A 13,757-nucleotide genomic window follows, 5' to 3' on the forward strand; every position below is an offset into this window, starting at 1 on the left:
TTTGTTTCAGTATTATTTTTAGGCCCATATGTGGACACTGATACAGTAAATTGGTAATATACAGTAAAAAGTAGGCACCTGAAAATGAGGCTCCTTCAGTATTCCAACCAATTCTGCAATATTTTCATCTTTATTTATTAATGGACTGATGTCTTCAAGAATTTCATTCACCAGCTCCAGGTTATTGTCACTGACAGCCTCAAGTTTGGAATCTTCCAGTCGCTCATGAGCCTGTAAGATTAAATATATGAGACTATACTGTAAATATGTTTCATGCAGCTCTAACCTATAAACCTTTAAATTCATTTCTTGGAGCAACCTTTAGCAGGAAAGTACGAAAAATTACATAAAGTATAATCTATATATTTTACCTTTATAAATGCTGAAGGATTTTTGCATGCTTAACTACGTGACTAACAGATGCTCCTATGTCCTTATTTCATATAACCTCTATGCTATATACACTAAGCAGTCCTCCCTCTGAGCAGTATAGTGCCTCAGATCTTTTGCCATTCAGAATCCAGTACAAGTATACCTTCTAGAAGGATAAAAAAAGGATCTGCTCAGAAAACAACTGAAGTCTGCAAAAGAAGCACTTACCTCAGGCTCCTCTCATTCAAACACCTTCAGAAGAGCAAATTCTATAGGGAAGTCTGCATAACTAAAGCAAACTCTGAAGAAGTATCCTGGGCATTCAGCATTGCCAGAAAGCTGAGCTAAAATTTATCACTGGTGATGCCACATCTGGAGTACTGTGTCCAGTTCTGGACATACTGGAGGATGGGCCACTAAGATGTTGAAGGGCCTAGAGCACCTCACATTTGAGGAAAGTCTGAGGGGAATGTTCAGCCTCATGAGGAGAAGGTTCAGCAGGGATCCCATCAAGGTGTATAAATACCTGAAGAGAGGGGACCAAGAGAGCAGATCCAGGCTCTTTTCAGGTGCCACAACCAGAGGCAATGGTCATAAACTGAAACACAGGAGGCTCTGTCTGAACACCAGGAAACACTTTTTAATTGTTCTGGCACACTATCCAAAGAGGTTGCAGTCTCCCTCCTTAGAGATATTCAAAATCCATCTGGACATGGCCCTCAGCAACCATCCCCAGGTGGTCCTGGTTGAGTGGGGAGCTGAATCAGATGACATCCAGAGGTTTGTTCAAACCCCAACCATTCTGTGATTCTGTAATAACTTCTCTCTCTTTCTACAGCTACTGCTGCAGACATAACCCTTTCCTAAACACCACAGATAACTAAATTAACTGAAATGTTAGAGCCAAGAGAAACATCTCATACACCCATATGCTTCACTTACTACAGGCAGTGCTGTATTATTAAATCAGGAAATAAGAGATGGTCAAAAAAAACCCTGATTCTCTATATACAAAGTTATCTACAACATGATAGCAACAAAAAATTCAAAAAAGAACACTTGCTTTGGAATTAAAAGACAAATATTTGGCAGTCATCTATATATACTTCCCACATACATAACCTGAAGGTATGCACAACATATCTACTTTCTGATTAGAACTTTAAAACAGGTTTTAAAACGAAACTTTGCTAGAACTTGAATACTTTGTTTCCAGAAATCATGTATTAAATTCTACTTCATATCTATAAAATGGTACTTCTGCAGGACCAATGATCAAACACTGGAAAGGCTAACTTCACATAAAGAAAGACATTTCTAACATTCCCCAGCACCAACACACACAAATCAAAAGACCACAATTACAATGTCATAGGAAGCTTGGTACCTACACACATTCTCCATAACAAGAGAATACTATTTGGTATGTAACAGATTACAGTAAACAATACCCTTCTTTTAAAGTGTACTTCTTTTACAGCAAGTAAAACCAGAAATTATTGTTTTTTAAATATACTCCAACTGCAAAACCTTTGTAAGATTAGAAAATATGGGTTACCTTCTTCCTAACTCGTTTTCTTTAAAATGCTATTGCTAACACAAAGAATATAATCTATATACAAATATTCTCAAATTTCACTTCAAAATCAAGGCCATGTATATACTGAGAAACAGAAAGTTATCAGTCAACAACTTCTGATCCTGTAATATGGTAGGGGAGTAGCAGGACATGGAATGGTATGAGTTATTTAAAAAAACCCAATATCTAATGTAGATACTGTAATCAGATTTTTTGACAGTTCAGTTCACAATTTTGGAAATAGTTATACTGAATTGAGTCTTTTGATTCATTTGATATTTATTATACTTGCCAAATGTTGAAATAGTAAGGCTTTTGCTTCCAACAACCTGACATCCTAAATATTGGACTCAATTTTTATAGATTACTTCTAAAATGTTTTCTTGGCCTGTTAGGCATTCACCTGGTATGCTTTAGGTTTCATTTGCAGTTCAGTAGCAAAACCAAGTAAAACTTAGGCATGTTCCAGATTCAACAACTGCTTTCAAAAAAGCATAACCACTCTAAAGGCTAGTGAATACTGAGCATAATGCTGGTAAATGACAGGAAAATTCATTTTACAGTGATGACAGTTACTTCCGCTTTTCCCTGCCACTTTTACCACCCCCTGCAGAATGGAAAGGGACAGTAAAAGAATCTTTCTGAAGTAAGAGCTGTAGTTTATACCTTGATGCCTTTATTCTTCACAGAAAAACTGTGAAAGAACACAGTTTTAAAATATTAGGCAAAATCTGAATTGCAAAATTTTATAAAATAACTACTATGCTTATTGCTTGCCTTATCTTTTTTTTAAGGACTGAAAACTAAAAAAAAACAGCTTGTACCACTCCTAGCACATTTCCCTAAGTTTCTTTTCCATCCTTTTGGGATACTTTGCATGATTACTAGTCCTAACAACTGACTAAAAAAGGAAAATTGAAAAATCTGGCCTTGTCTGAAATGAACATACTTAAATAATCTGTCTATCTCGGGTTCTGAGAATTGCCTCTTCTGTTAAAACTGGCTCTTCTAATAGGAAAACAAGATTTATATGATTTTAGAGACAGATGGACTATATCTGCTTCTTGAAATCTGCTGTCATTTAGATCTTGTCCTTATTTAGTTCTGCTGGTTAGGACTGAGTTTTCAGGTTTAAACTTGAGTAACTGCAAAAGAAAATATGACTGAGGTCATGCCATATGAGCATAATTAAAACTTTTCAACATTCTAGATAAAGCAAGTTTACAGTTAGGAGCTTGTTTCCATTACAAGCACTTTTTTACATCTGCTAGTCATTAAATTCCACATAATTGTAAATGGCTGCTAAAGTACAAATTCTTGATAAGAAAAAAATGATTTGCAATGAACATTTTCTTAATGATAAATATTAAAAATGACACAGGCAGCAGACACTGAAGGTAGAAACAACCCTAAGTAAGAAAATGCTTTTACTTTAGTAAATTGAGTACACAAATCTTCCCCTCTGTAATCATCTCACTAGCAGATGAGACACAGACATTATTGTTAAATTTATTACTACACAGTGTCTCCCACTTATAACCATTTTTTAACAGCTAAATAGAAGTAAATTCTTATATGAATTCTTATGAAAAGTTTTCCTTTCCAGATTTGTGTACTGAACAAAATCCCTGCACAACAATCCTTTAGCTTTACAGAGTATTTTATGCCTGCCCAGAGGGCATAGCTTCCAGATGTCTATTCATATTAAAGAGACAGCTACATTTAAGCTGGCTGTTTTCTCTTCAGGAGAGGAGCTTATTTTTGGGATGTAAGATTAACAAAGAATATTAAGTGCTGTGCAATACTGACTGCAACTCTTACTACATTTTAAATTAAAAGTCCAAGGATTTTTTTTTTATAAATATCACCTTACTTACTTAGTACCATCCATCTATAAAGAAAAGATTTTCAAAATGTTAGAGCAAAACTAAGGACAGTCCATGCTCAGAGGGCTGACAATCAAAAGTTCCAGTACCACTCCGGGATCCAGGAAAGGGCATAGAGAGAGTTATTACTGGGCTGATCAGAAAGTTGCTTTGAGCCAAAGATGAAAAGAAAACTTGTTTATGCCATGGGGAAAAAAATCATTGCTCTCACTCTTCATCTTTGCAAAAAGTCAGAAGGCACACAGGTTTTGCACACAACAGTGGTCATGAGACTATATTTAAACTAGCTGCTTCTAATTTCAAGTTTTTTGATGCTTTCTTCATAAATAGTTCTACCACATTACTTCTGAAGTCTCTGAATTTGTCTTCTTCCTGTTGATTCTTCCATATAATAATGTCATGCACATAAATTACACCACATCTTCTCCTTCAATTCTTTTAGTACTATCCACTGTACATAAAAGCCTCTAGTAACACCTCAAATCATACTCCGTGTTCACACAACAACTTAAGACTTAAAATATTGCATGATTCTATTTAGAGTAGTAAGTTTAAATACCTTAGCGAGTGATCTTACAATAGGGTTTTCCATTATTCCTTTAAGAAAAATCAGGTCTATTTCTTCAGCGCCTGTAGATGTAGGCAGATCAGTAAGGTTATCCAGGACCTGCTGCATGGCTGCTGACAAAACAAAAACAAAAGGTAAGTACTGACCAAAATAGGCTTGCATAAATAGCAAAAGCTCTGGGAAACACCACAGTATTAACTTCAGAGATGTTAAGCAGCCAACTACATCTACTGAAAGCAAGAGCAGAAGGGAAAAAGAGATTATTTGTTGCTGCTTGAAAGGTGGAAATAAAGGATCTATCCAAATCTTAAAGGCCACAATCGACTTAAATCCACACCCAGAACATTGCTTTCAAGATTCACTACTGTTTAAAGACTGAAAAAACCCAAGCCAGTATAAACTCTGTATAAGGTGTGTATGATCTTGCAAATACAATGCAAGCAACTAAATCAGGACTCTCTTAATTTAATCTCTCTTTCAGAGGAAGTTTTCAGCTCTTACATATAAAGCAACCAACTGCGAGTTTTACAATGCTTGTATAAGCAGACATCACTGTTTTTAAAATGAAAGCTAAGTTCTAAACCAATTTTTTTAGCAAAATAACAACAACAACAAAAAACCCAAAACAAACAAGCAAAAAAAATCACTTCTCAGGCAGTTTTTATGTTGGGGACACTTCCAACAGTGCTTTACAATCACTTCTGCCTTACTGTACCCCAGCAGTAAGTGCAGATGTTAACATCAGCCTGGCAGCAATGGGAAGTATATCCTACAACACAAAATGTGTGTCTGCCCAATATCTTCAGAGGAGATTTTCCTGGCTATCTACACATCCATAGAGAGAACTACAGCAACTTGGGTGAGAGTGAACAACACTGCCCAAGAATAAGCCAGAAAATCCCACCATTCCAGCTGTCCTGTCCTGTGAAGTCACCAAGGTAATTGATGAGAATTTAATTTCTAACTGTGTGCTTCAACCTTCCATTTTAAGAAAAAGTTGAACTAAACAGATCTTTTATGTTGGACAACAGGTTCAGTGTGTTCACATATTAGAGTTCTAGTGTGTGCAGCAGCCCTCAGCAGGGATCACATTAGCTTGACCCAAGCCAGCTCAGCCTAGCTTAGGCTGAGCTCAAAAGGGGACACCCATGGAGAGAGTTGTGATGTCCTTCTCAAGACAGTAAATTTTTTTCCTGTTTTCCAACTATTATTATCTTAGTTATGAACCAACCACCTGTAGCGTTCTTGCTTTTAACTATAATCTTTTAAATTTTTGCTACATTATTTGTGTATGCTCAGCTACATTCACAAATATACTAAGAAAGTTTTCTGTTGAGATCCCCAAAAAACTAAAAAGCATTAAAGAAACCACTGTGTACTGCAAAGCTCTACATGTTGCATAGCAGCACAGATCAAGAGAATTAGGAAGCCTATATGCCCCTTCTCCCACACAGGAATTCACCCTTAACTTTCCTCATTGCTTTATAATGAAAGCTATTATGAAACACTGTACATCAACAGAACAAACAGCATTTCTCAACACCTACTTTCTAATTTCAATGCTTCCTAGAAAATTCCATCCCAAGAAGAAATTTTCTGGCCATTCTTTCTGTCAAGTGGAACTGACTTTTCAACAATCAAATCGTCTTGTGTCACATTTTAACTACAGCAGTGTTATGTCAAAAGACTCTCTTTTAAAAAAATGTTTTAAACATACTTCTAGCTTTCACAAAGCAAATCTTCTGTGAAACCATGAGTAGGAGGGGAAATGACACTTACTTTATGCTTTTAGATTTTGAAGAAACACGATTTATACTCTTTTTAATAGACAAAGTGCTGTTAGTAATCACATTACATAAAGCCACCAAATCAACCAGTACACAGAATCATAGGATGGTTTGGGTTGGAAAGGACCTTAAAGATAAATTAATTCCAACTCCCCATCATGGACAGGGAAACCTTCCACTAGACCAGGTTGCTCAAAGCCCCATCCAATCTGGCCTTGAACACTTCCAGGGATGGGGCATCCACAACTTCCCCGGGCAACCTGTTCCAGCGTCTCACCATCCTCACTCTAAAGAATTTTTTTCCATATGTCTAACCTAAATATACCCCTTTCCAGTTTAAAGCCATTCCTCAGGCCCCTTTCAGCTACTGGAAGGCTGCTAAAAGGTCTCCTGGAGCCTCCTCATCTCCAGGCTGAACAATCACAACACTCTCAGCTTGTCAAATAGTCCACATCTTCCTCAGACGAGGTATGTCCTGAATCTCAACTAGTTCAGCTGCAGATGCAACTGCCTTGTTTCATGTTTTCTCTGCTGCCATTTATAGATTCATGACTCTTAATACAGTCTTAATAGTTTATTATTAATAAAAAATACTTAATATGGTACTTGCAGAAGTAGACATGTTTCTAGCCAATTTAAATATCACACTAGGTGCTGCATAAATACTGCAAGTATTTATATAACTTTATAAAAATAAGCTTTCTTTAGATGTTTATATTTTTAGCAGTTATGTAAATTGTTTTTAAGGGACTTCAGGTTAGTGCTTTAGTTCTTACAAATACTCTGAGAAAAAAATATAAAGCTTTCCTGAAGTCAAAGTATGCATCTCAACTACCAGTTGCAATTCCAACACTTCATGCTGACAGAGGCATGACATTCCTTAGACATTCCTTATACAGCTCCATGCTAATAAGCTGTTTCTTACATAACCCTCTCAGAAATCTTAGAATGATCAAATTAAAAAGTAAAATCCCTACGTTAAAACTTCATTAAATCACCAAGGAGAGACTGTTTAAGAACAATATTAAGCTTCAAAAGAACGCCTTTCAAGCTTTTTGCAGTTAGGGTATTTTCAAATTAACATTTTATTCAATAAAAGTTTCAGAGTTTCTGGAATCAAAACTGCTTAAATATATTTTTTCATTCTTGGAAAGCAGTAAGCACCTTTATCAATATACAGAGTTTAAAAAAATTCACAAAAACCGGACTTGCATTCCAGGTTATCAAAAACAAATCCAGCTGTTTTCCAAACAGCTTCCTGTTGCTGTGCATCTGATGATTGCCTTCTCTCATGGTATGGTCATCAGGGCAAGAGTCTTCTTAGCTCTAGTGTTGCCTCAATATTAGCAAGAAAAACAAAAAGACTCTCAGTCTAGACAAGGTGTTTTCTAAGGTTTTCTTAGAAAAAGGTGACAATGGAACTGAGCTTGTGCTGCGTCTTCTAAGAAAAAATTATATTATAATGGGACACCCTCCATGCCAGTCCCTGGCTTTGGTAGCAGAGAACATACACACACACAGAATTAATTTCTGCTTTCAAAGCAGAAAAGTCAGCTTTCAAAGAATGGCTGCATAACTATAGAAAGCCTAAAGCCTCAAGCAAGACTCAGCAGGAACATACTGGTTTGATTTGTACGTGCACTGAACAATTTAATCCTACTCTGCATATGACCCCATACTCAGAGAAACTTGTTTGTCAGTTGAATCCCATATCAAAAAGGAAAAGGGGGAAGGATACATTAATATCAGTGCCAAACATTGTGCATCCTGAGGCATAAGAATATAGAAATGCAAAATTTAATAACCAGAATTAACTCTTCTTAATTCAGATGCTTAAAAGGTTTAATCTACACACTGTACCTTACAAAAGTAAATTCAAAGCAAACAGAAGTAAAACACACTATGGTAACTCTTCTCTCCTTGTCTTTGTAAAAAAAAAAAAAAAAAAAAATCACAGGTTTTCACCAACCTCTCAACTGGCACTCTCCCATCAAATTTCATTTTGCTCTTTCTTTCATTGACTAATTCTTGTCTACATTAATTCTATGTAAAGGAAAGAAGAAGCATACATTTAAATAAATTTTCCAGATTTGCAGACAGAAGATAAATGTGTCACTCACTGGGGAAAATTAAAGCTTTCCAGAGTGAATACCTTGCACAGATTTTTTTTTTTTTTTTTTTTAATCTCAATTTCATTTTATTAGCCTCCAAGCTCACAGCCTACCAGGAATTTAAAGAAAATTATGCATAACATATTTAAATAAATGTATATATTTTTATTTCCACATGACCTACTCATCTAGATAGGAGGGTATAACAAATACTTCAAGGACTATTGATGAGGCTAGTGCTTCACACACAGTTGAGAAAGTTAGAGTAAATTCTCACCACATGTATAAATTTTGGAAACAATTTCTTGTGTTATTTAAAACCTTTGCAGGAGGGATATAGCTAGAAGAAAAATTTCACGAGACATCCTATACATATAGACAGATTTATTTCTAACTTGTACAGCTTTTAATCAATGACAGCTGTTTAAATTTTTTCCTTTTGTATTCATGGTTTTAAAAACGTTGAATTATGCTTTAAAATACTATAGGCAAATAAAAAGTTATTTTGCAATTGCCACTCCTCTCCCCAGTTACAACACTTTTGGCAGCCTAGGTCTCAGAAAATGAGTACCTGTGAACAAGTTAACATTTTGCACTAGTACAACCAAGTTAATTCACAAAAATAATATTGACCAACAATGCAAGAAAAACTGACAAAGCCCTCTGTCACTACCATTGGAGTAAGTTTCAGAAACCAGTTTTTAAGATAAAAAGTCTCTGGGAAACCATTATGCAGTGAGTACACAGAACATTATCTTTGCATTACCAGAGCTAGCAACTGTATTCACTGAGCATACATCACATTTAGCAATACCTCCAGAGAATCACTATAGAAGTGATGTACAACTGCAGTTTAGCTGCTCTGCTCCTCTATGCTAGGCTACAAATCAGTTCCAGTCCCAGAGAAGTTATGCCTGTGCTGGTTGTTTCAGTAGGGTACAATGATAATTGGGCTCTCAGGCATCCAGAGATTTTGCAACTACATCAGCGTGAGGTGTTATCCAGGCTACTTGATAAATACCAGTCAGGAAGTGTTGGGCTAATGTGGTTATAACCCATTGATAGCCCCCTTAACTCCTGTATTTCTGGGCAGCATTCACTGTATTATCATACAGACACATTTTCTAAAGAGGAACCATTCTTCATTAGTAAACACAGTGGACCTCCTCTAGAAAGATGGTAAGGCTGCTTAGTGGAGGAAGCTGTTGTCTAAAGCATGCAGATCTTGCTGACTGCATAAATTAGTAGATTATATATGGCAGTGAATTAGTAAAGAAGGAAGGAAAAGTCCAACTGATAAGAATGAAAGCTCCCCCCTGCACATTCAAATTCTACTCACATGATTTTTGCATGTTGAAAAGAAAAGAGATATGCTTAATTTCTGTCGATTAGTTTTTTATTTCATTTTTCCCAAGACTACTGGCAAGTTGATTCAGCTATTTTAGCATAACTATAAATAGAAGTTAAAGCAGTCCCTACCCTTTCCAAACCTAGCTCAGCTTCATCTTACTTGCCCATTTTAATTCATGACTCTTAAGATCAAAAAAGCTAAGGGGAAGAGCAAACAATCCTTTCCCATCCCAAACACTGCATCCCATCATCTTTCAGGCTGTGAAGTCTGTCTGAAAAGAAGATGAAGGACAAATTTTCTGAAGAACAGATGGACTTCACAGCTGCATCTTTTGGCAAGGAAAGCACAATTTTAAAAATTTTCAGTTAAGACAAAAAATATTCCCGTCAAGATAGAAAGGCAACACAGCATCACATGTCCAAAAAATTCAACTAGCTGAATTAAAAGGTTAAGATATACACCATGATCAATTATAAAGGGTTCACTAAAATCCAACACTGAGGAAATTGGGTTAGACTTCTATTTTTTAAAGGACTGTAAAGAAAGAGATCTCAATGGTAAAGTACAAAGGCAATTAGCTTTATGTGATGCTCACTAACTAAGCCTAGTGCTCTGAAGATGAGCCTATACAGATGTTTAAAAAAAAAGTAATAAAATTTGGTAATATTTATTAGAGAAAACCTGATGCAAGCTTCTGGCACAGACAGTGATTAACTGAGGAGGCATACACATGCACAAACAAATACTCTGAATATGTCTTCTCTGACAGGGAGAAGTATAATGGTTTAAATTGTACAGGTCAAACCACACAGAAATTTCTCTGCAGCAGAAAAACAGGACAGCAGAAGCCTGCATGGTGATTCTTCTGTTGCAGTCTGAACCACCTTGTGAATCAGGTGGTTTCTTCATTATGGCATTTTTGCCACACTGGAAGAGGCAGGAAGACTTAAGATGCCTTCTGGAAGGTTCAAGAGATGCAATTATTTAATTTACTTTCCAATTTTTCTGCTTAAGTAGTTACCATGCTCCACTTAAGAAGTAACATTTCTTTCTGAGTTGCAGCATATGCAACTGTTTGAGAGTAATCAGTTAAAACTCATGATTATTAAAAAGTAAACACTTCGTTCCCAGGGGTAAATTCAGAAAAGTAATTGGGTCAAATTATGAAAGCTTAATTTAAGTGGGAAGGGTCCCCACAGGATGTCTAATCCAACCTCATGCTCTAAGAAGTCACAGCTATGAGAGCACACCACATTGCTCTGAGCTTTACCCAGTCAAGTCTTGAAACCTTGGATGGTTTCAACAAGGACTTCTTAACTTTTCCTGTCAACCATTTCCACTAATTTTTAATGTCTTCCTTACCTACAGCCTGAATTCTTCTTGCTTCATTAATGTCATTTGTCTCTCACCCTCACTGGAGCAAGTTTCTCATGTAAGTTGTGGAGTCTGCATCCCTAGAGATATTCAAAACCCAACAGACACATTCCTTGAAAACCTGCTCCAGTTGATCCTGTTTGAGCAGATGATCTGAAGAAGTTCCTTCCCATGGTTCTGTGATTCTGTAATTACTTCCTAGCATTCTTTATTCAGGTGGAAAGCTTTGCTCACTATTACTCTTCTTGAACTTTGCCAGGTACTCCATCACACCATGTAAATACTACCTTTATATAAATACTGGAAACTCATATTGATACTATACTGGAACACAGAAGCCTCCACTCCTCTTGTAATATAAAAAGACCCCAGCTGAAACCCATTAACAGCTCAGTTATGGATGCCTGCACTTCTCCAAGGAAACTCAGGCAATACTGAAAATGCTATGTTGTCATCAGTGATCACTTGGGAGCTACACATAAGAATTTTTACACCTTTAAAAAAAAAAAAAGAAAAAAGCAGACCTATGTCTCCAAATAATTGCTTTTTGAACTGATATTAAATTGCTAATATGCTGGTTTACAGCTTCTAAACACTGTTCATTAGAAGCTTAACAACTACAGTAAATCTTTGCTGAACATCTGAATTTCACCACTACTGGCTGCCAACAAATAAACAAACTTACTTCCACAGTTTTGGAAAACCTCACATATTGCTCTAAATATACAAAGCTTTAGCTACATCTGATTATTTGCATTAATCTTCCTAAAAGATAGAACTAAGGAACCAAATTTGAAATCAGTTCCATTTCCTTTCTGAATTGTGTATTATACAGTTATGATGAGGCATAGCCTAAACTACTTTTCTTCTTGCTACTACAGATGTTCATATGTTGCCATTTGCAAGAAATAATCTTTAAGAAGATCTTTGGAAAAAAACTTCAAAATATAAGCATTTCTCTGTACCTGCCAAGTTGTGCAAATATGAAACATTCCAGACATTAAAGAAATTACTAAAAGGCATTTAAGTAATCAAAAATTCTAAATCTGTTGGAGGCAGTGGAGATCAGTGGGGAAAGCAGATATTCTACACTTCTGAAAGCCTCTACCACTAGCCTGGAAGATTAGGGCTGTATATGCAAAAGCTTCCATTATAGGAAAAAAAGTAAATGTTCCAAGAGGAGAGAAAATAAAAACAGTATTGCACCTAAAATTACAAGCAGCAGTTGCATTTGAAATAAAATACAGAATAAATTTAAAGTAAAACTTCAACCACCATACAGCACAAACTGGAGTGTGTATAAGCGAGTCAACTAAAAGCTCTTTTAAAAGGCCAAGTTAAATTACTCTATTTTTTGCAACATTCTTAATTTTCAGCTACAGATGTTAGGAGAGTGTGTGTTGATGTCACAAAAAGACAACCATACTTAAATAGCATATGCCCCAGAAGAAATTTCAATTTTGGTGAACAAAGATTGTACTTCCTTAGTTCTTCAACTGGGTATATTTTAAAACTGTTTTTTAAATTAAGGCATTCAGCAAAATACATCCAGGTACTATTTCACACGCAAAGTTTCAGTACAAATTCAACAAGTTGCAGGATGTATCCTGAACTCTACCCAACTTATACAACAGTCTGAATTTACTGAATCACATCAGACATCTTCCCTGGTATTTTGCAAGCAGCAGCTAGATGAAGAAAACTGTATTTTCTGCAGTCACACAGGCAATTAATGCCAGTAGTTATGAAGTCCAAAATGCCAGAGTAACAGCAGCAACAAAGTAAGTACAGCTTTTGACGTATGCCTTTCTCTGTGTCTTAATTTTCCAGCTTTACTGTGCACCCTTCCTAATGAATCAAAGCTTTGTATCTCTGTGTTTCTGTCATAGGACTCAAAAATATTTTATCTGTTGCAGGGTGACAAGAGCCTGAAGACAGTGTAACTGACTGATGAAATACTAACCACATAAGTAGAAACCACAGCTACATACCCAGGAGCTAGTAATGCATTATTTAAAAAAAAAAAATTAAGATAAAAAAGTTTTGAAAATCCTGTTTATTGTACAGCCTTTCTTGGCAGAAAAGTGGAGATGAAGACATGCAGAGCCATCTATGCAATTTTATCCTATTGATAACTTTAACCAAAGGTCTACTGGATATCAGTTAAGAGATCTTCCCAAATCAGATCCCTTCTAAACAAAAGTACTAAATTTAGGCCTGAAAATAGTCAACATCTTCCCAAAGGGAGTATTACACACTTTCATCTTGTTGGTTGGTCTCCAACCAACATTGTCACAGCAGATAAAGGGAAGCTGTCAAACTTCTGAGTTGTATGTCCTTGCCCCATTTCAAGCCAGGCACTCCAGCAGCAATAAGAGAGGAGGTTCAAGTTTTGCAATGAACGTGTTTCTTCCACCACTCACACTTCCATTTAGGCACACCACATAAGCACATTTTCAAAGAAGGAAGCTAAAATTCTTGATCTTGTAGTTTCTGTCAGTGTAAGGATCATGGCTCACAACACTTAGCTATTTTGTAACATAGTTCGGGTATGTCTGCAAATAAGACAAGGTACTTCTAATACATTAAATTGGATATTCTACTACATAGCAAAGTAACAAGACCATGCACCTCCCATGATGACTGATCACTAGAGATCTTGTTGGTTCCACTTCAGTTTGTATCTCAGTGGAGCTTGCATCCTTCCACCTGAAAACACCTGATTACTC

General features: G+C 36.2%; 1 protein-coding gene across 3 annotated transcripts in view; it reads right to left on the reverse strand.

Moving 5' to 3' along the window:
- PALS2 (protein associated with LIN7 2, MAGUK p55 family member) overlaps positions 1 to 13,757 on the reverse strand; it is a 60,391-nt gene that overhangs the window by 25,207 nt on the left and 21,427 nt on the right. For 2 of the 3 annotated variants that reach the window (XM_071735687.1, XM_071735689.1), the window contains exons 2-3: positions 4,397 to 4,515; positions 79 to 231 (exon numbers count right to left, since the gene is read on the reverse strand). In XM_071735687.1, coding sequence (XP_071591788.1) covers positions 79 to 231; positions 4,397 to 4,513 — 270 coding nt within the window. In that variant the 5' untranslated portion in view covers positions 4,514 to 4,515. Of the gene's footprint in view, positions 1 to 78; positions 232 to 4,396; positions 4,519 to 13,757 lie in introns of all 3 variants that reach the window. The other variant, XM_071735688.1, reaches the window with a different exon arrangement.

Source organism: Heliangelus exortis, chromosome 2 (assembly GCF_036169615.1).
Source record: "Heliangelus exortis chromosome 2, bHelExo1.hap1, whole genome shotgun sequence".
Taxonomy (NCBI): Eukaryota; Metazoa; Chordata; class Aves; order Apodiformes; family Trochilidae; genus Heliangelus; species Heliangelus exortis.